This window comes from Tachyglossus aculeatus, chromosome X5 (assembly GCF_015852505.1).
Source record: "Tachyglossus aculeatus isolate mTacAcu1 chromosome X5, mTacAcu1.pri, whole genome shotgun sequence".
In the NCBI taxonomy this organism is placed as follows: domain Eukaryota; kingdom Metazoa; phylum Chordata; class Mammalia; order Monotremata; family Tachyglossidae; genus Tachyglossus; species Tachyglossus aculeatus.
The window spans coordinates 8,895,512-8,918,281 of NC_052097.1; the positions used below are offsets into that span (position 1 = coordinate 8,895,512).

The 22,770-nt window shown below is 42.7% G+C and overlaps 1 protein-coding gene across 1 annotated transcript in view; it reads right to left on the reverse strand.

The window, feature by feature from the left end:
* MYOZ2 (myozenin 2) overlaps window positions 1-22,770 on the reverse strand; it is a 40,139-nt gene that overhangs the window by 12,637 nt on the left and 4,732 nt on the right. The window contains exon 3 of the mRNA XM_038769266.1: window positions 12,210-12,379. Coding sequence (XP_038625194.1) covers window positions 12,210-12,379 — 170 coding nt within the window. The remainder of the gene's footprint in view (window positions 1-12,209; window positions 12,380-22,770) is intronic.

Sequence of the window (22,770 nt, forward strand, 5' to 3'; positions counted from 1 at the left end):
TGTAACATTACTTCAACAGCATTTAGTAGAGTAAATGTGAAATCTGCACAGAATGTTACGTTAAATCTGTCCTGATATGTCAACTAGAATATGACTTACCGTGTCTCAGTGGTCATCCACCCTGTTATAGAGCTGATATTTCAGTTATTCAATGGTTTTACTTAGTGCAGAGCACTGTGCCAAGGGCTTGGGAGAATTCAAAGGAAGGAAAACACACATTCCCTGCCCTCAGAGATTGTTCAATCTAAAGGGAGCAGACAGAAATTACTTACAAATGGTGGTAGCAGGAGAATGATAAAATGGGTATCAGAGCAAATATACTAGAATGGAATACACTCAGTTCTCCAATAACTTGAGGGTTTCATTCTTGCCAAACACTGCATTAAAGAAAAGTAGCTCTAGACTGTCAGCTCCTTCTGGGCAAGGAACATGTCTACCAACTCTCTTGCATTCTCCCAAGCGCCTAGTACAGCACTCTACACACAGTAAGTACTCCGTGAAAGCTTGTTGTGGGCAGGGAGTGTGTCTTTTCATTGTTATAATGTACTCTTCCAAGAGCTTAGTACAATGCTTTGCACAGTAAATGTGATTGAATGAATGAATAGATGCCATTGATTCATTTGTAATATTCACAGTTTTCTTCCGACTGCAGAATGTGCTGTATCCAAACAGGTTCTCATTATCAGACAAAGACCCCCAGGCCCCAATTCCTTAACAACATTCTACCTGAAACACCCTGGGAAAGCAAAGAACTAGGTGTATCAGATGAGTAAGTGAATATACAATTGAAATATTATATATATGTAGTTGCTGACAATAGGCATAAATGAGTAAGTGCTAATGATGGCTGTTGGAATGATACGACTTTAGTGTTTGGGAATTAATCAAGGAAGTTTTCCTGGATGAGGTTTCTATTAGGAGAGCTTTGAAGATGGATGGTATAACTTTTAAAAGTCCTCATTGGAACAATAATTGGTCCAAGATTATTTAAGAAAATTCAACAGTCTTGTTATTCTCAATCAGAGCACACACATTTATTTAGGCTCCACAGAGTATCTAGCACTTTACCCTTGGAAATCTGTTACTGAGAAGGGTAAGTGTCCCTTTTTCTGCCACGACTAAAGTCGTCCAGTCTCTGAGAGTTTGTGAACGTGGGTTTCTGCCTGCAGTGTGTGTGTGTGTGTGTGTGTGTGTGTGAGAGAGAGAGAGAGAGAGAGAGAGAGAGAGAGAGAGAGAGAGAAGGAAGGAAGGAAGGAAGGAAGAGAAAGAAAGAAAGAAAGAAAGAAAGAAAGGAAGAAAAAGAAAGACAGAAAGACAGAAAGACAGAAAGAAAGAAAGAAAGAAAGAAAGAAAGACAGAAAGAAAGAAAGACAGAAAGAAAGAAAGAAAGACAGAAAGAAAGAAAGACAGAAAGACAGAAAGACAGAAAGAAAGAAAGAAAGACAGAAAGAAAGAAAGACAGAAAGAAAGACAGAAAGAAAGAAAGACAGAAAGAAAGAAAGAAAGACAGAAAGACAGAAAGAAAGAAAGAAAGAAAGAAAGAAAGACAGAAAGAAAGAAAGAAAGAAAGACAGAAAGAAAGACAGAAAGAAAGAAAGACAGAAAGAAAGAAAGAAAGAAAGAAAGAAAGAAAGACAGAAAGACAGAAAGAAAGACAGAAAGACAGAAAGAAAGAAAGAAAGACAGAAAGAAAGAAAGACAGAAAGAAAGAAAGACAGAAAGAAAGAAAGAAAGAAAGAAAGACAGAAAGAAAGAAAGAAAGAAAGAAAGAAAGAAAGACAGAAAGAAAGACAGAAAGAAAGACAGAAAGACAGAAAGAAAGAAAGACAGAAAGAAAGAAAGAAAGAAAGAAAGAAAGAAAGAAAGAAAGACAGAAAGACAGAAAGAAAGACAGAAAGACAGAAAGACAGAAAGAAAGAAAGAAAGAAAGAAAGACAGAAAGAAAGAAAGAAAGAAAGACAGAAAGAAAGAAAAAGAAAGAAAGAAAGAAAGACAGAAAGAAAGAAAGAAAGAAAGACAGAAAGAAAGAAAGAAAGAAAGACAGAAAGACAGAAAGAAAGAAAGAAAGAAAGAAAGAAAGAAAGAAAGACAGAAAGACAGAAAGAAAGAAAGAAAGAAAGAAAGAAAAGAAAGAAAGAAAGAAAGAAAGAAAGAAAGAAAAGAAAGAAAGAAAGAAAGAAAGAAAAAGGAAGAGAAAGACCAGTACAGCCAGGATTATGAAAGACAGAAGGCTTGGAAAGTTGATGAAAGAAAGATGAGACAGGGAAGGGGGAGGTGTTAAGATAGGGTCCTTTCATCAAATGAAAATAGTGGGAGGAAGTAGGGTCTACTGGAAAAGGCATCATAGAAGTTAGGTGATCTGGATTCTAGTCCCATCAATACAACATGCTTGCTGTGTCACCTTGGGAAAGTCACTTGACTTTTCTGTCCCTCAGTTCCCTCACATGCAAAATGGGGATAAAAAGCCCTGATCTCCCTCCTTCATAAATTGTTAGTCCCCTGTGGGACTTGGATTGGATCGTGTCCGATCTGATTATCTTACTTCTAGCACAGTGTTTGGCAAAGAGTAAGAATTTAACATTGTTGTTCTTCATAGTCTCATTATTATCATATTTATTATTGGAGCACTTGGGATTCAGAGAAAGTGTGCTGGCTACTGTCACCCTTCGACTTGGTCTCATATGTGTGTGTACCCCAGAAGTATGGAACTCCACTCTTCATCTTCATCTTCCTCTTCGGCTCTCTTAATACAGATTAAACGCTCGCCTGCCAGTTTTCCCTAAAACGACAATCTGCCCTCTGGCAAATCCTGGAGTAAATGTCTATCCTGCAATGGATAGCTACAACTGCAAAGGGACATAATGGCACATTACATTACCGGTATAATAAAGTCCCTCATTCTCATTTTAGATGAGAAAACTATAAAATCATTTAAGATCAAAGAAGGCCCTTTGCTCCAGATATTTCTTAATTGTAAAAGATTAAAAACGATGTTTCTACATGGAGCCACCCATGGAAATGTAAAATCTAAAAATAGTGAATGTTGCCAAATGAAAATTCAAACTGAATTGTTTATTTATTGTCGGCTGTTCCAGGAATGCACAGGGAATGCCACTTAGTGAGGAGAGAACATTTGTCTGGGATATTCAACAAATACAATTGTCGCTATGGTTGGTGCAGGTTAACATTTGATCATTAAAATGCAAGTCTTCTGTGTATTTGGGAAAAAAATTACTGCTTTCTCCAATAGAGCCTCATACTGAACACATAAAATGTAGTTTTATTTGACCTTTTCCCATTTTTTATTTCTGCAGTTAGTCATTCAGCAATTATATGACCTCAAGGTTTGGTGTTTCATAGAACTTAATAACTGGCTGGTGTAGAACTCTCCACTTCACCTCTCACCCTAAAACTCCAAGAGCCAGTCATTCTCATTCAGGAAATACATTCCCTGTCCATTTTAATTATAGGCCAAGCAAAGTGGTGAGAGATGACTCAGACAGTCTCATTGGCCAATGTACGGGGAATTCTTTCTTTTGAAATTTTTGTGTGCCAGCTGAATCTGCGTCACCTAAAGTAAAATCCAGCTGCCTGCAGTCTTGCTTCAAAATAGTAATAATGACTTCGGCATAGACCGTTTCTGGAGACTAATGACAGACTGAGGCATTGAGCTCTTCTAGTTAGTCATTAATCTTCGAAAAATGCCCAGTGCCTTGATTGTTATTGTTTAAATATAGAACAAAAGCCTAGTAAAAGGCAACTTGGTGATATATTTGAGTTAAAGCAAACAACCAAAATTGCAGCCTTCTTTTCAATAAGATTCCCTGCAGAAAGGTAGAACAGAAAAAAGAGAATCTAATTTCACTGGAAATTTACTAAATTGAAAAAAAATATATTGGCCACAGCAGTATTCTTGGAACTTTGGAATGGCATCGCAAAAACCCAATCTTGTAACCGAGCGGAAATTTTGTCATTTTGCTTTGTTTATTCCCTTGTTTATAATGTATTTTGGGAAACGAAACATAGTCATGCTGAAAGCGACTTGGCCTAGTGGCTAGAGCAAGGACCTGGAAGTCAAAATGAGTTGGGTTCTAATTCCGGCCCTTCCGCTTGTAGGCTGTGTGCCTTTGGGCAAGTCACGTCACCTCTCTGTGCCTCAATTCCCTCATCTGTAAAAAGGAGATTAAGAATGTGAGCCCCATGCGGAACACGGACGGTGTCCAACCTGATTAACTTGTATCTATCCCAGCACTTGGTACAGTTCATTCATTCATTCAATCATATTTATTGAGTGCTTACTGTGTGCAAAGGACTGTACTAAGTGCTTGGGAGAGCACAATACAACAACAAACAGGCATATTCCCTGCACACAACGAGATCCCCATCTAGAGGACTGAGCCCCTTCCTTCCTCTCCCCCTCGTCCCCCTCTCCATCCCCCCCATCTTACCTCCTTCCCTTCCCCACAGCACCTGTATATATGTATATATGTTTGTACATATTTATTACTCTATTTATTTATTTATTTTATTTGTACATATCTATTCTATTTATTTTATTTTGTTAGTATGTTTGGTTTTGTTCTCTGTCTCCCCCTTTTAGACTGTGAGCCCACTGTTGGGTAGGGACTGTCTCTATATGTTGCCAATTTGTAGTTCCCAAGCGCTTAGTACAGTGCTCTGCACATAGTAAGCGCTCAATAAATACGATTGATGATGATGATGATGATGACTGGCACACATGGACTGACATACAGTAAGCGCTCAACAAATGCCATTAAAAAAATCCAACAACAAAAAAGCTAGCCTACCAGGACGCGAGGAGCCTCTGTTCTTAATGTTTCAGTGCTGTCCTTGTTGTTTTAAGTTGCTTTACCATTTTTATCATTTGCATATCCACTTAATCCCTCTCCCTTAGCTTTAAGATTGTGAACTGCCTGAAGATCAGGGACCAGGTCTAATTCATTCATTCATTCAATCATATTTATCAAAGGCTTACTGTATGCAGAGCATTGTACTAAGGATTTGGGAGAGTACAATACAACAATAAACAGACACATTCCCTGCCCACAATAAGCTTACAGTCTAAGGGGGTATGACAGACATTAATTTAAATAAATGAATTACAGGTATGTACTTAAATGCTGTCAGGCTGGGAGCAGGGAAGAACCCCACAGTCAGGGCGATAAAGAAGGGAGTGGGAGAGGCGGAAAGGGGGGCCTTAGTTAGGGAGGGCCTCTTGGAGGAGATGTGCCTTCAAATAAAGCTTTGAAGACGGGGAGAGTCATTGTCAGATTTGAAAAAGGAGGGCCTTCCAGACCTGTAGATTGTTTATTTATTTTATTTTTATGGTATTTGTTAAGTGCTTAATCTGTGCCAGGCACTGTACTGAGCACTGGGGTAGATATAACCTAATCAGGTTGGGCACAGTCCCTGTCCCACATGGTGCTCACGGTCTTAATCCCCATTTTGCAGATAACAGAGGCACAGAGAAGTTAAGTGACTTGCCCTAGGTCAAACAGAAGACAAGTGGCAGAGCTGGGATTAGAACCCAGGTCCTTCTGATTCCCAGACCCATACATTATCTACTAGGCCACACTGCTTCTCTTTGTCTTCTCTTGCATGTGTTGAATGTTCAATAATTATAAATTGCAATAACATCCATTATGTTATGTGTAGTAATGGATATTATATTTCATGACTTCAACAAGAGGTCTTATTTTGGACCACAAGAGACAAAAATCAACAGCTGGATACTATTGACCTTCCAAACCATATCACCATAAGAATCAATTAGAGAGCTCGGTTAAAAATCTAAAAGCTAAAGAAATAAACCAACAGTTATTGTTGAAGGTTGAGTGTCTGAGGGGGCAGGTCAAACAGAAGTCCTGAAGACTCAGGATTCTTTAATTAGTCAGAGTTTGTTGCAGTGATGATGGAGTCTCAGGTCAGGACCGATGAATCAGCCTCAGGCTTGAGACTAGAGGACCGAGCTTACATTCTAGAGGGGGAGACAGACATGACTATAAATAAATAAATTGAGGAAATGTACGTAAGTGCTGACGGGCTGGGGGGGTGAATAAAGGGAGAAAATCAGGACGATGCACAAGGAAATGGGAGAAGAGAAAATGAGGACTTAGTCAGGGAAGACCTCTTGAAGGAGATGTGCCTTCAAAAAGGATTTGAAGGTGGGAAGGGTAATTGTCTGATTCCCAGCGCAGTGCTCTTTCCACTGGACCAGAGATGCACACAAATTAATACTGTGTTCTATGAACTGTAGGGGCACAGTTGGTTTTATCTCACTGTTCGACTGACTGACTGACTGACTTCTGAAAGGCTTTCTCCTCATCCAAAATGGCTAGTGCCACTCCGAATACCTTATTTACTGCCTGGGAGTACTCGAAGTAATATGGAGACCCTGATTCATGGTGTTCTTTAATGACTGGAATAGGCAGGGTGTTTTTAGAGTAAGGCCTGAAGGAAGGATGCTTTGGTACTAGGTTGTACTCAAACCTCTGGGTTTGGTCCCCGATTTTCCAGCTCATGGGATGTATGGTTTAGGGCAATCGCTGAAGCTTTCTGAGTCTCAGTTCCCTCCTGTTTAAGATAGAGAGCGCAACGCTTGTCAGCAGCCTCCCTGGAGATATTAGGGAGATTAATGAGACATGACAGTTTATAAAATGCTGTGTGGTCTCATCCATGAAATTCTCCATAAAGCACAAGTAATTGTTGCCATCAGCCAGAAGGTTGGCTAAATTTTCATTGATTCTTTAGAGTCATTTTCACATATTTCCTTCAGTTGAGCTGTATTTGGTCTCTTTTTTTGACCTTGAAAGTCTAATTAATTGAAGCCCAGACTTTGTGGAGCAGCTAGACCTTTTATTATGTCATTAAGATATGACTAGAGTGACAGCCAAGATGAATGAAATTAGTGCTGACAACATAAATAAATTTAGGTTTCCAAAGACACTCTGTCCTGCCTAATTTACGTCCCTTCAAAGTTGTAATAATATTCCTTTGTCAACCCTAACATTATCAGGCATAACTACCTGGCCAGATAGATCACAGGTTGTCCATTACTAGCATTATTCATTTGTTTCAGAGGTTTAGGCTACTTATGACTCTTCAAAGACAATCATCTCATCACCTTATATTACTTCTGTACATCTACCAGTTTCCTTTTTGTTGTGGTGGCTGAAAGAGTCTGATTAGATAATCAGGCTCAGTTAGATGATTTAAGGATTATTTTAGGCTCCTGTATTAGCAGCAGGCATCTTTTGGGAGAGGATGCTGGCAATCATTATGGGGTAATGAGACTTCAAGTTTATCCATAGCTTCAAGTAAAAAAAAATCACCTCTCTTATTATAAGTAGTTAGCTGTTGCAGGATGACTGACCCACTTTGTAGCCATGACTAGGTTCAGTGGGTTGAATCACGAGTGGGTTTTAACCCACTGAAACTGGTAGTCATTCATTAACCGTAAGAAACCCCTTTAATTGAAAATATCTTTTTGATCTATATTTTTACAGTTATAGCTTTGCAGGGTCAGAAGAAAAATGCTTGGGGTAGAGTTGGTAGTGGAAGGAATTGCCCAGGATGGAGGGGGAGAAGGAACTCCTTACTTTGGATTTTAAAACTATTAACCTGCTGTGGGACTTAAGTCCTGATTGTTGGAGCAGGGGAGCCAAAGCTGGTCTTTTCAGCTACTGTTTCACGAAAGCTTTCCAGTAGAGACTACCACCAGTCCAACACGGAAGGCCCTGTGATCTATTTGGTCAGGTAGTTATGCCTGATAATGTCAGAGTTGGACTATCCCAGCAGAAGTTTAGTTATTTGTCCGCTGGCCCCTCGGAGAACCTTGGGAGGGAAGACTAATCCTTGGGGCTTCGCTTTCAAACTGACAGAATTCCTGGCTTGGTGGAGGGCATGGAAGCTGATGTGGGCTAGAGGGGACATGGCCTCCAAGGCCTGGAAGTGGCAGGATCCAATGTGACCTGGTAGGGATGGAACCGTAGCACCTGGTAGGTGAGGAGATGAGGGATCAAGCCTTGGCATGGAGAGAAAAGGGGGCAGGGACAGAAAAAGGAAGAAAAGAACAGGAAAACAGCATAGAAAGAGAAGGACTAATAGTTGTGTGAGAAGTGTAGGTAGAGTGAGCGAATAGTGAGAAGGGGAGGCACAGTGAGAGAGAAGGAAGGAGACAGGAAGAGAAGAGAGCGAAAAGATCAAGGAGAAATGGAAGTAGGTCAAGCAGGAGAACAGAAAAGAGGAAGATGGAGAGACTGCAGTATTCTTATATTGGGGAATAAAAGCCATTCAAGTCCCACTCCCTGGAAGTTCCCCTCCTTGTGGGTTCAGGTATCCTGAAAATTTTCCCAGCTTGCTCAAGGAGGTGCCAGTCATCAGATCCTGGTGACATTCCAGATTCTAGGGTGGGTGTGCATGAAGGAACTGTTTGGGTGGTAAGATAACCACACTGAAACAACCAGCCCTCTGCTCCCTCTCTCTAGATGTCCATTTTATAGTGCACCATTGTAAACAACTGATATGGAGCAGGGAAAGTCTGTTTTGGCCAAATAATAAAGTACCCTTGGCTACGCTTTCCTCAGGAAGGTCTACCTTAAGATTTCTTTGAACATTTTGGCTGCTGAAGTCATTTCCCTGCCCTTTCTAAATTAGGAGCATTTTCTAACCTGCTAAAAATTTCCAGTTTCAAAAATATGATCTTTGATAGGGATCCAGGCTCCCCAAAGCTAACACCTTCCCCGGTTATAAATTTCAGCACTTATGGAGTCACAGTGACTCTGATGAGTTACTCAGGTGAATCAAAGGGTTTTCTTTTTATTCTTCTGAATTATCCAGGTAGGCTCCATTTCAGGCTTCATGGGCACAACTGCCTTAAGAATCAGCAAACACTCCTAAACTCAGGACAATCGCTCCCTTTCGTAAATAAGGATTCCTTTTTCAAAAGTAACCATACCAAATACCATCCCTCATCTCATCACAGAAAGTTGAATTGAAATAGAAGACAAAAATTTCCTTTTCAGTTTAGAGAGAGAAACGTAGAAATGTCATACATTGGCATATATGACATTTGCCAGCATGCTCTGAAAACTGGCATGGAAAACATTACACGAAGGTCATTTAAGTTTTTAAGGTGAAAAATTCAACCCAGGATCTTCATTTCGAGGACTTGAAAGCTCTTCATAAGTGGGATCTTTCTAGTGTGAGATAGATGGTACGTATGATTACCTGCATTTCTCAGACTTGGTCACTCAGGAATAATGAGCTCACTTGTCTTCCCTTAGTGCCCCTGGGCAGCTAGCAACGGGGGTCCAAACAGCCTATCGGTCTCTGCCATCCAATTCTCGCTTAAAATGGCCAGATATTGAAATCACACGCCAGAAGTCCTTAGTTGACCCAACCACAGTAATGATGGCTTTCCTCGGGCCTCCACAGAAGTACAGCGGGTCAGGCACTGACTTGGATTTCACGGAATATGTGTTCACCGGTAAGACACAAGCCCATTAGTGAAATCATTTGAGATTATGTTGCTTGACTGAATTATTTGACCTCTCAGCAGGTATCTCTATACCTGCCAATGATGGAATAATGACTTTGGTCCCCGGATCAGGGTTTGAACTCAGGGGGCCTCTGTGCCTCAGTGTTATGACTGTGGGGAAAAGAGGAGGTAAGAACCCAGGGCCCAGCTCAGCCCTTTCTTCTCCATCCCAGCTGCCACCACACTGGTCCAGAGAGTTGTCATATCTCAAATTGACTACTCTATCAACTTCCTTGCTGAGCTCCTTCCCTCCAGTCTCTCCCCTCTCCAGGTCATGCTTTACTCTGCTACTAGGATCATTTTTTGAATATGTCATTTTAAACTCTTTTCCACCCTCCTCAGAAACCTCCGATTTTTAATTATCCTTCTCCAAATCAAGCCGAAAACTCCTAACACTTGGCTTGAAGGAAGGCAATCGTCTCACTCATTTTGGGCAGGGAATGTGTCTTCCCACTAAGTTATATTGTACTCTCCCAAGCTCTTAGTGCAGTGCTTTGCACGTAGTAAGCGCTCAATACCATCGAATGATTTCTCTCTTTCCACACTACTTATCCTCTATAATAATCATCATAATTGTGCTATTTGTTAAGTGTTTACTATGTGCCAGTCACTGTACTAAGCACTGGGGTAGATAGAAGGTAATTGGGTTAAACACGATCCCTGTCCCACATGAGGCTCACGGTCTTAATCCCCATTTTACAGATCGGGTAACTGAGACCCAAGGAAGTGGAGACTTGCCACACAGCAGACAAGTGGTGGAGCAGGTATTAGAACCTAGGTCCCTTGACTCACAGGCCCAAACTCTTTCCACTAGGCCACTGTTTCTCACTCTTTCTTTTTTCACTACACTTCAGCTTGAATGCTGCATTACTCTCAAACCAATCTACTTGCTCTTCCTGGTGCTCTGCCTGGTTCTTGTCTCTCCCCTACCGATTTATTTATTCAGGTATTTATTCCTGCCTGGACAACCTTCCTTTCCACACCCGGTAGACCCTCCCCATCTTCAAAGTCTTTCTGAACTCCCATCTCCTTCAGGCGTCTTCCCTGATTAACTGGTCATCTCCCCACTCTACATTCTCCCTCCCCCAACTGCCACTTCAGTATTCTGCATTACCTGAGCACTTGGGTATTCAATCAATAAATCAATCATATTTATTGAGTGCTTACTGTGTGCAGAGCACTGTACTAAACACTTGGGAAGTACAAGTTGGCAACATATAGAGACAATCCCTACCCAACAGTGGGCTCACAGTCTAAAAGGGGGAGACAGAGAACAAAACCAAACAAACTCCCAAAACCACACATCCCCACCCTGCCATAACACTTGTGTACATGCCCTGATACTATATTACTTCCTACTATGTGTAATTTCTTTTAGCATCTGTCTGCCCCACTAGATTGTAAATTCCTCCAGGGCAGGGATCATGTCTACAAGAGAAGCAGCATGGCTCAGTGGAAAGAGCGAGCACGGGCTTGGGAGCCAGAGGTCATGGGTTCTAATCCTGGCTCCGCCACTTGTCAGCTGTGTGACTTTGGGCAAGTCACTTAACTTCTCTGGGCCTCAGTTACCTCATCTGTAAAATGGGAATTAAGACTGTGAGCCCCACGTGGGACAACCTGATCACCCCCCCAGCACTTAGAACAGTGCTTCGCACATAGTAAGCGCTTAACAAATGCCATTATTATTATTACTAATTCTATTCTTTTCTCCCAAGCACTTTGTGTTCTTCACTCATTAGGTTCTCAATAAATAGAATTAATTGATTAATTGATGTACAGTAGGAGATACTTGGGCTCCTAATACACATGCCCTGAGCTCTGAATAAGGAAATTAGGTATTTGTTATGTCTCTTGGGTAGAGGTTTGGTTAGACTGTCTAGCCTGATAACTTTAAGGTTTGGGGGAATAGCTCAAATACAGTTAGTTCTCTTATAAAACAGGATTACATTCTTAAGGTACCCCGTGTTAAGGAAAAGTCCCATTATAGTATAAACCTTGATTGATGCCGCATATGTGTATGGAATCATTTCTTCCAAAATTACATCACATTCTCTTCAGACAGATGTGTGTGTCAGAAGAACGATCCCTAATTTCCCAGTGGTGCTCAAGGCTAATCATGTGTAACCTCGTGCTCTGGATGAACTAACTGTTTCCTGGAAAAGGAGACTGAGACCAAAGACTCATTTGAAAAGGCTCTCTAAGCAGCATGCAGCTGAAAGACAGTGTGGACCAAAAAAAGTAAATGCCCTGGGTTCCAACTGCCTTTATTTTCCTAAAGAGGGGCAAACAAGAGAGGAAAGTAAGTTTGCAGCAACATGTCGGCAAAGGTTCAGACAGTGGACTTAGAATATTGCCATAAATAGAGAGGGAAAACCCGATAGGGATATTTGGCAACAGACCTGAGAGGAGGCTGTGGAACAGGCAGGGTGAAACAGAAGGGCCGAAGCAGGAAAGGAGAAAGTACAGTCACGTTCCACATCCTATTACCTCACAGTGACCTTCCTTCTAACTGCATGAGCTATAAACCTCTCCAAAACTTCCAGAGTTCCTGATTTGGGAATTTCCAAAGAATGGAAGCTGACCTCGAAGTATCTTCAAGGTAGTGTGACCCTGCCGAGAAAAATCCAATGGGCCGGATTACCATACTCACGTTCATTTGTGCTTTAGCTTCGTAGTGGAAGTTTTCAAACGTGTACTTGTCTGATCTCCTTTGACGCATCTTAAATAGCCTGGAGCCGCGATTTGTGAGGAGTGATAGTTCTTCAGGCATGATGTCTCTCGGTGTGCTGACCTTTTTGCCCAAAAAAAGGCCGTCTGCATCTGTAAACACACAGAACAGATGATATCACATCTACCTGAACTCCAAAATGTAGGGTACAGTTTGCTACTGATCTAATTGCAGCGTGGCCCAGTGAAAAGAGCACGGGCCAGAGACATCAGATGATGTGGGTTCTCATCCAAGCTCCGCTCCCTGCCTGCTCCGTGACCTAAGCAAGTCATTTAACTGTCATTAAATCTGTACCTCAGATTTCTCATCTGTCAAATAGGGATTCCATACCCATTCTTTCAGTCGTTCAATTCATTCAGTTGTATTTATTGAGAGCTTACGGTGTGCAGAGCACTGTACTAAGCTCTTGGGAGAGTACAATATAACAATAAACAGACACATTCCCTCCCCACAATAAGCTGCGGTCTAGAGAGTGGGGAGACAGGCATTAATATAAATAAATGATAGATATGTACATAAGTGCTATGAGGCTGGGAGCGGGGAAAAACAAAAGGGGTTTTGAGGGGATGATCATCAGTGATGTCAAGTTTTCTTTCACAAACCATGACTGAGACCTCAAGAGCCTGTCATCACATAGATAGATCTTGTATTATTTTCCCAGTGTTCATTCTTGCCAGGAGAGGTATAATCCACTAGTCTAGAAAAGTAGCCTCTGGTAATAAGAAGTTACCCTTTCTTTCTAGAACTTCTGCAACTTCCTTACTGAGTTCCTTTGGCCCTCTTGGGTGGATGCCACCCTGTCTTGGTGATTTGTTTACACCTGATATATAAACCCAGTCTAAAAGGTCCTGTGTGTTTTCCAGACCTGATCTAATTCCTCTGAACTATCTCCTCTGAAAGACAACTTGGGGGTAGAAACCCCTCCAACATTTTTCCAAACTGAAGAATTCACTGTATGGTTTCGCTTCCTCCTGTCTATTCCACAACCACTTCTGAACCAGGGGGATCTCATTCTTAACCCCTTCTCACTCTTGTTATTGCCAGCAGCAGTCTGGCCGAGTCAGACACTTATGGGAAAGCCAATAGGATACGGGGCAGGGGATGAATGAAGTAAGTAGTCCTGTGTACTCACTCTCTTTGCCTCTCCATCTCTCTCCAAGCTGCTGCACAGTGAAGGCCCACGTAAAGGCAGTAGCAGAAGCTGGGTGATTCTGTATGGCAGAATCTTTGCAGAGCACTACACTGAGCACTTGAGAGAACATAGTATAACAGAGTTGGTAGACACGAGCCCTGTCCACTAGGAGCTTACAGTCTGCAGGGGAAGACAGGCATTAAGGTAAATTACAGATGGGGGAAATACAAGGCCTGTCAGGGAGTTAGGGGTTGCTTAAAACCTGGTTGAAACCTGGTTCAAGCTAGACTGTGTTTGGTTTTGGCCCGGCCCACCCTGGTCCTGAGGACATGGGACCTGTACAACTTGTCCAACTTCCATACTCTAAGGGAAAGTAAACTCCCTGTAAACAGGAAAAATGGACTGGCCTCTGTTGAACTTTCTCAAGGGTTTTAGTACATTGAGCGTCATGCAACGTCACTAAAATCCACCCTGTCCTCTCCATCCAAACTTTATTGTTTGCTGTTTTCGGTATGTGTTAAGCTCTATGTGCCAGGCCCTGGACTAAGTGCTGGGGTAGAATCAAACTAGTCCAGTTGGACACAGTCCATGTCCCACATGGGGCTCATGGCTTTAACCCCCATCTTGCAGATGAGGTAATTGAGGCACAGAATTTGAGTGCTTTGCCCAAGGTCGCAGAACAGACATATGTGATTAGGAGCCAGGCCTATTCTTTATCCACTAAGCCACACTGCTGCTTTGCAAACTGCTCTGGCGCTGATCCAAGCCCTCATAACCTGCCTTGAGTACTACATCAGCCTCCTGACAGACCTCCCTGCAACTTAAGAACATTCTTCACTCTACTGCCCAGACCGTTTTCTCAGAAAAGCTCCGTTCACAACTCTTGACTCCTCAAGAACCTCCAGTGGTTACCCATCCACCTCCCCAGCAAACAGAAACTCTTTACCATTGACTTTAAAGCACTCAATCAGCTCGTTCCCTCCTATGGTACCTTGATGATTTTCTGGTACAACCTGGTCTGCATGCTTTGCTTCTGTAATGCCAACACTGTACTTCAGTCCCATCTATCACCCTGCCCACCCTTTGCCCACATCTTCCTCCCTCTGACGCAGAACTCCCTCCCCCTTCATATCTGACAGACCACTACTCTCCCCACGTTCAACACCTTGTTAAAATCACATCACCTCCAAGAGACCTTCCCTAAGTCCTCATTTTCCCTTTTCCCTCTCCCTTCTGCATTTCCTATTCATTCGGATCTGTAACCTTTAGGCACTTAATATTCACCCCTGCCTCAGCCCCTCAGCATGTATGGATTTAACCATAATTGATTTTAATGTCTGCCTCCCCCTGTAGACTTTTAGCTCCATTTGAGCAGTGAAAGTGTCTACCAATTCTGTTGTGTTGTACTATCCCAAGCACTTAGTACAGTGCTCTTCCTACAGTAAGGGCTCAATAAATACCATTGATTGTTTGATTGATCCATCAGTAGGCTCCCAACAAATACCCTGACTACTAAATAATGCCTTGAGTTCCTTAGGTGGGTAGGAGTTACTCAGTGGCCTCTGTTAATCTCACTGTTCTCAGTCCATTTTCAAGTATCCAGGGTAATTGAAACATCAAAATGCACAATGCCCTGAAAACCTCATTTTAGCCTCCTGTCCCCTCTCCACACCTTTTTACAAGGAGAAAATTGGATTTGATGGAGTTTCATCTCCTTTACCTCGCTCTGCCTGGTGAAAAGCTTTGTGGAACTGCAGAGGTGAGTAGACTCACAGCCTGAAGGGAGGTTAGGTCTGAGTGCATGAGAAACTTCAAAATGGGCCCGACATTTTTAGCCTGGGTGGTCAACCCTGAATAATGAGGAACCGACTGTTCTCATACTTGCGGCATCCCTATCCCGGTCAAGAAATATTTCAGGCTGAGAAATTAGATTAGGAGAGAAATGCCCTCCTGTCCATTGGAGCCATTGCAACTTAAGCTGCGATGATGATAAGGGGGGAAAGACAGTGGGGGATGATGGCTCACGGGATGCTGGAATGTCTGGGCTAGTTCGTGCAGCGTGATTGGAACAGCCAGGGCTAGGAACGCATTGTATGAACCTCTCATCACTGAAGCAATTGAGCAAACCGAAGCCAGATTCAGCTGTCTGCTGCCAGTTATCAGGGCCCCGATGTAGGCCTTAACATTGTGTATGATCTTGACGCTTGGTAAGCGATACGCCCCATTCATTTTCCATCTTCTTCGACTCATAGCTTTGCTGGATTAGGTCACCCTTTGAAAATGATATTGTCAGGCATACCTTCCTACTAGTGTCATTTCTAACGAATTAGAACCATAAATTTAATGGTGAAGTTAAACTCTTCGGGGTGTTTATGGAGATAGCACTCCATAAAAATTCACAGACAGGCTCTTGAATAACTCACCATCATTGGTTCAAGGTCATTAGTGAGTGGGCTAGGGTCGCCTGCATTTTGAAGGACTTCTGAGTTTAGTTTTGTGGCATTGCCTGGGATAAATGTTTTGGAGAACCTGCCCATCGTTATGACACTTTTGCTCCCACAGCCCTATAAATCTAACCTTCTGGACATCGAGGGAAGTAGCCCCATTATTTCTACTCAATTTAGTAACAGTTGATTTTGCTGGATTAGATCACCCTTTGAAAATAACACTGTCAGGTTTCGTGAGAAGCAGCATGACCTAATGGGTTAAGCACGGGCCTCGGAGTCAGAAGGATCTGAGTTCTAATCCGACCTCTGCCACTTGTCTGCTGTGTGACCCTGGGCAAGTCATTTCACTTCTCTGTGCCTCAGTTCCCTCATCTGTAAAATGGGGATTAAGACTCTGAGCCCCATGTGGGACATGGACTGTGTCCAACCTGATGACCTTGTGCCTACACCAGCGCTTAGTACAGTGTAAGAGTAAGCGCTTAACAAATACTATACAAAATTTTCACTTGGAGAGGCAAGCAGATATTGATTTCTGTGGCTGCTAACAGGCTGGAAATTGATCAAAGGACAGATTGCCCTCTATTGTGGAACTACTCAAAGCACCAATAAACCCTTTCTTTTTGACTTTGGAGTCAGAGGTTATGGGCGCGCACTAAATGATGATGTTTTGGTAAGTACTGGTTGAGCTTGATGCTTCCCAAATGGAGAAAGACTTCACATCCCAACCTTGGGATGTCATTCATTCATTCATTCAATCGTATTTATTGAGCACCTACTGTGTGCAGAGCACTGGACTAGGCACTTGGGAAGTACAAGTTGGCAACATATAGAGACGGTCCCTACCCAACAATGGGCTCACAGTCTAGAAGGGGGAGACAGACAACAAAACAAAACATGTGGACAGGTGTCAAGTCATCAGAATAAAAAGAAGTAAAGCATCATTAACAAAATAAATAGAATAGTCAATATGTACAAGGAAAATAAATAGAGCAATAAATCTGTACAAACATATATACGGGTGCTGTGGGGAGGGGAAGGAGATAGGGTCGGGGGGATGGGCAGGGGGAGAGGAAAGAGGGGGCTCAGTCTGGGAAGGCCTCCTGGAGGAGGTGAGCTTTCAGCAGGGCTTTGAAGGGAGGAAGAGGGCTAACTTGGTGGATGTGAGGAGGGAGGGCATTCCAGGCCAGGGGGAGGACGTGGGCCGGGGGTCGAAGGCGGGACAGGTGAGAATGAGGCCCGGTGAGGAGGTTAGCGGCAGAGGAGTGGAGGGTGCAGGCTGGGCTGGAGAAGGACAGAAGGGAGGTGAGGTAGGAGGGGGCGAGGGGATGGACAGCCTTGAAGCCGATGTCAAGTTGTATGAGTCGGCTTTATGCTCCACCATAGGTAGCCTAGTGGAAAGAGTTTGAAACGGAGAATCAGGAGACCTAGATTCTATTCCCAGCAATGCCGCTGGTCTGCTGCGTAGCCTTGGGCAAGTCACGTCACTGCCCTGGGCCTCAGCTTCCTCATTTGAAAAATGAGCATAGGACACCTGTTTTACTTCCTTCTCAGACTGCAAGCACCGGTAGGTCAGAGTCTGGGTCCAAACTGATGATGTTGTATCTACCATGGCAGTTAACAGTGCTTGGCACAGAGAAAGCACTTAGTCAAACTGTAAAAAAAAAATGCTGGTGCTTAACCTGACTGAATGTTGTTGGAGGGTGTAATAATAATAATGTTGGTATTTGTTGAGCGCTTACTATGCTCCAAGCACCGTTCTAAGCGCAGGGGTGTTTACAAGGTAATCAGGGTTGTCCCACGTGGGGCTCACAGTCTTAATCCCCATTTTACAGATGAGGGAGAAGTTAAGTGACTTATCCAAAGTCACACAGCTGACAAGTGGCGGAGTCGGAATTAGAACCCATGACCTCTGACTCCCATGCCCGGGCTCATTCTACAGAGCCACGAGAACCATTCTGCAGCAGTATCCAACAGTCACTGTGGGGCCCTGTGGCTCCCTCCCTAGAAGCCTATTTCCAGAAGAGAGTGGGGGAAGAGGAAATTATGTCCTCAATCTGGTCCTTGGGGATCCGTTGTGGCTTTCTCCAGAGCCATAAAATGGTCTCCCAGAGAAACTGTCTTCTGGGTCTCCATATATACACCTGCCCTGTTCTTAGGTCCTGCCCTCTGTACACTCTGTGCTCCTGAGGGCAGGGAATGTCTACCAATTCTCTATATTGTATTCTCCCTAACGCTTAGTACAGTGCTCTGCACACAGTAAACACTCAATAAATATGATTGACAATAAGCCCTCAATAAGTACCAGTGATTCAATAAATACGATTGACAATAAGCCCTCAATAAGTACCATTGATTCAATAAATACGATTGACAATAAGCCCTCAATAAGTACCACTGATTGATTGATTGCGTCTGAGTCACTCCTGGAAAGTAAATTGGAAGCTGTAAGGAGGAGCATGAAGTTTTTCAGGGCAGCAGGATACTGCGGCAGTAATGTACCCGAAGGCTTTGTAATGCCTGAGGGGAATGAAAAATTCTCCCAAAGCCCCACCAAGATGAAATGACTCTGGAAAATACCTAGCTCTAAATTGAGTTCAGTACATGTACAGGACTAAGATAATAAAGAACACGAAAATAGCTCAGACCTCATAGTTTTTAGATTTTATTTAATTTTCACTTGCATATTGAAGTATTTACATGACTTACATGATGTAGATAATAATAATAATAATGATGGCGTTTATTAAGCACTTACTATGTGCAAAGCACTGTTCTAAGCGCTAGGGAGGTTACAAGGTGATCAGGTTGTCCCTCCGGGGCCTCACAGTCTTAATCCCCATTTTACAGATGAGGTAACTGAGGCACAGAGAAGTTAAGTGACTTGCCCAAAGTCACACAGCTGACAATTGGCGGAGCTGGGAATTGAACCCATGGCCTCTGACTCCAAAGCCCAGGCTCTTTCCACTGAGCCACGCTGATGGGACTTGACGGTTTGCCAGGCGAATGGCATGAGTGGTTACAGAGTTGAATAGAATGCTTTCTCCTAGACTTTGGGAAATGTAGCCTTATCAGCATACTAAATTTCCAAGGTTGTTTGTTTTTTTTCCTGGTCATAGATGTTATTCTTTTTAAATGGATCAGAAAAAAAGAAAATATTCCTTGATTTTCAGCGGTGTGGCTTAGTAGAAAAGCACGGGCTCTGGGAGTCAGAGGTTGTGGGTTCTAATTCCTGCTCTGCCACTTGTCAGCTGTGTGACTTTGGGCAAGTCACTTCACTTCTCTGTGCCTCAGATACCTTATCTGTAAAATGGGGGTTAAGACTGTGAACCTCACATGGGCAACCTGATAACCTTGTAACTATCCCAGTGCTTAGAACAGTGCTTGGCACATAGTAAGCACTTAACAAATGCCATTATTATTATTATTACTTGTTCATCAGTGCTAAATGGTGACTCAGTTACAGCTAGAAAGTTCATGTTAACTATTACACACTATCTTGTAATGCACCAATCTTTTATCAATGGTAATAATAAGAAGAATAACCATTATTATTATTTTATTTGTTAAGCGCTTACTATATGCCAAGAACTGTTTCAGGCACTGGGATAGGTATAAAATAATTAGTTCAAACAGAGTCCCTGTCTCACTTGAGGTTCAGAGTCCAAGTAGGAAGGAGAATGGCTAGTTAATCCTCATTTTACAGAAGAGGAAACTGAGGCACAGAGAAGTGAAGTGACCTGTCTAAGGTCACAGAGAGGCAAGTGGCAGAGCTAGGATTAGAACCCAGGTCCTTTGACTCCCAGAGCTGTGCCCTTTCTGCTAGGCCACGCTGGCACTCTAAACCCCGATGAATTCAAACATGCACCTCAGAATACTTTTGATTGTACAAAAAACAGCTGAACCTTTTAATATTAAATAATATGGGCAAGATTTTCCTACACATGCAAATTTAATTTTAATGTACCTCCCATGGCTGAAAATCCCTACATATGAAAGTTGCTTTTAAGGCACAGAACATTGCTTTTTCCCCCATCACTTTCGATCAACTTGACTTCAACAGTAACCTCTCTTTGGCATAATATTTGCATAACTTTTCTTCTAACAAGGGCTCGTTGCATAGCTTTGGGAATCCGCAAGTCCCATTTCACTTGAAGGAATATTAATGATGAGGGTGATCAATTAATCATTAATTAATACTGTCAGACCACTTGAAGAATACATGCCCCCAAGGAAAGCCATTGGTGAACATCACGTGCTCAAATTAATGTAGGTAACTCACAGTCAGCTGAATTAGTACCACGAAGCCGAGGAAGAGTGAAACACACTTTAAACCAATACCAGTCATCTGTTACTGAATGTGAGCTCAAAAAAACTCCGTGTTTCAAAGCCTTCAGAAATACCACTTTAAACCTCCAGTCCTCCATGAAATTTTTATAGCTAAATATACGGAGACCAAGACTTGAAGATATTGAATCATTTCCTCTGCCAACTTGTGATATCCAGGATCCATATGAGGTTTTCAGGTGGCCAATGGGGCACGGCTCATCGAAGGAGGCCTCAGTTTCTCACTCCTTTGTGAGAAACTGAATGTTCTTTATAATGTCAAAACGGGATGGGAGAGAAAGCACTCATAAGAGCACATCACTAAACTTTTTAACCTGGGGAAACAGTGGGAACAGGTATGTGTATACCCATGGAGTATATACTGTGTGGGCACACAGTGGAGTATTTGAGGTGGAGAAGTATAAGTCCCTGGATGAAATTGAGAGGGATGAATAGAGTCTCCCTGGCCAAATCAATCAATCGATCGTATTTATTGAGCGCTTACTATGTGCAGAGCACTGTACTAAGCGCTTGGGAAGTACAAATTGGCAACATATGGCCAAACACCAGCCAGCCTCATCTCCCAGTCAGTCAATCAGACAGTGCTTGGCACATAACTGTGAGCCCGTTGTTGGGTAGGGATTGTCTCTATTTGTTGCCGAATTGTACTTTCCAAGTGCTCAGTACAATGCTCTGCACACAGTAAGCACTCAATACGACTGAATGGATGGAGTCAGTCGTATTGATTGAGCGCTTACTGTGTGCAGAGCACTGTACTAAGCACTCGAGGGAGTACAATATAACAAGATAACAGACACTGCCCACAGCGAACTAACTGTCTCGAGGGGGATTTGGAGCTTAGCTCTCCATCTCCCTGGCAGAGCCCCACTGCCTCCATGTTGCCTGAAGTGTCCTGCTTTGCCTTCAGAAGGATCAAACGATCCTTGTAAGACTGTGAAGCGAAGTTCTTCAGGCCCGAGCTCTCTGGCTTCTGGCACGGGACGAGTTCCTAAAATGGCACCAGAGCCATGGAACAAGTGCAAATGCCTCTTCCTTTCCATCACTAATGATAAAAACAGCTTTTTTTGTTTGATACTTATGAATCATTACATCCATGTATACAAATATACAGGTGGACTGTGTTCTATTTTCACTCCAAGGTAATAATTAGGGTGCTTTGATGGCCCGTTCACTGAAGCAGTAATTAAAAATATGATCACATTAGTGTATAGTGAGTCTGACCTTGTTCCTTTTCTTTAGACACAGGGTTAATGGAAACCAAACAGTCCAGGGGCTGCCCCCCGTTAAACTTTCTTCATTCAAGCCAGCCTGCCGTACATCTTGCTATCTGTTCATCTTAATCCTGATTACACACTTAATCACAGTTAATAATATGATTATCATGCAATGAATAAGAGCCTCAGGCTCTAGAGCATCTTTCATGTCCAGATGATTCCCAATTATTTTTCATGATACCTTCGCCACTATTTAAATCAACATTATCCTTCTCATTCCATGGGTAAGCTGAGAAGCAGGGGAGTTTGAAGTGGAAGAGTTCATTACTGGGGCCAGCGTGTGTTGGAACTCACACTGGTTTAGGACAGTACTCAGCTTCCAGGATCAAACTTTAAAAAAAAAAATAGTATCTGTTAAGTGCTTACTTTGTGCCACACACACACTATACTAAGAGCTGGGGTAGATACTAGTTAATTGGGTTGGACACAGTCCATGTCCCACATGGGGCTCACAGGCTTAATCTACATTTTACAGATGAGGAAACTGAGGCACAGAAAAGTTAAGTGACTCACCCAGTGTCACACAGCAGACAAGTGACAGAGCCGGGGTTAGAACCCAGGGTCACACACTCCCCTAATCACAAGATAATGATTTCTTTTAAGATGTTGAATAATTTAACCACCTGTCATCTGCTTAGGTTTATTATAGGCATTAGGCTTTGCTTTCCAGAAGGTGGTAGTTTATTAGAAAGAAATGAAATTTTTATTTTTAAAGAGCATCTGATTAGTCTGCTTTCGAAACTGTTTTGAAATGAATAGATTGAGGACATTTGTGCCATTCAGTTAATCTTCCAAATTTCAAAAGCAGTGGTTGTAAAACTTCTTGCCACTAATTTTCGATAATAAAATCCAGAGTTTGTGACCCGGAGATGGCTCCACCTTAAGGCAAGATGATCAGTGCCTATTTTGCCCATTCTTGGGGCTCCCTGGGGCTCCTCCCTCATTAGAATATAAACTTCTTGTGGACAGGGAAAATATCTTGGACTTCCGTTGTATTTCCAAAGAGTTTAGTACAGTGCACTGCATTCAGTAGAGGTGATCGGTAGTAGAGAAGCAGTGTGACCTAGGGGAAAGAGTGTTGGCCCGAGAGTTGGCGAACATGGGATCTATTCCCAGCTCTACCTGATGCCTGTCTTGTGACCTTGTGCAAGTTACTTAACTTCCCTGTGCCTCAGTTTTTTCATCTGTTAAATGAGGATTTCCTGTTTTCCCTCCTCCTCAGACTTTGAGGCCTTTGTGGGACAGAGACTCTGGTCAACTTGATTATCTCGTATTGATCTGAGTAT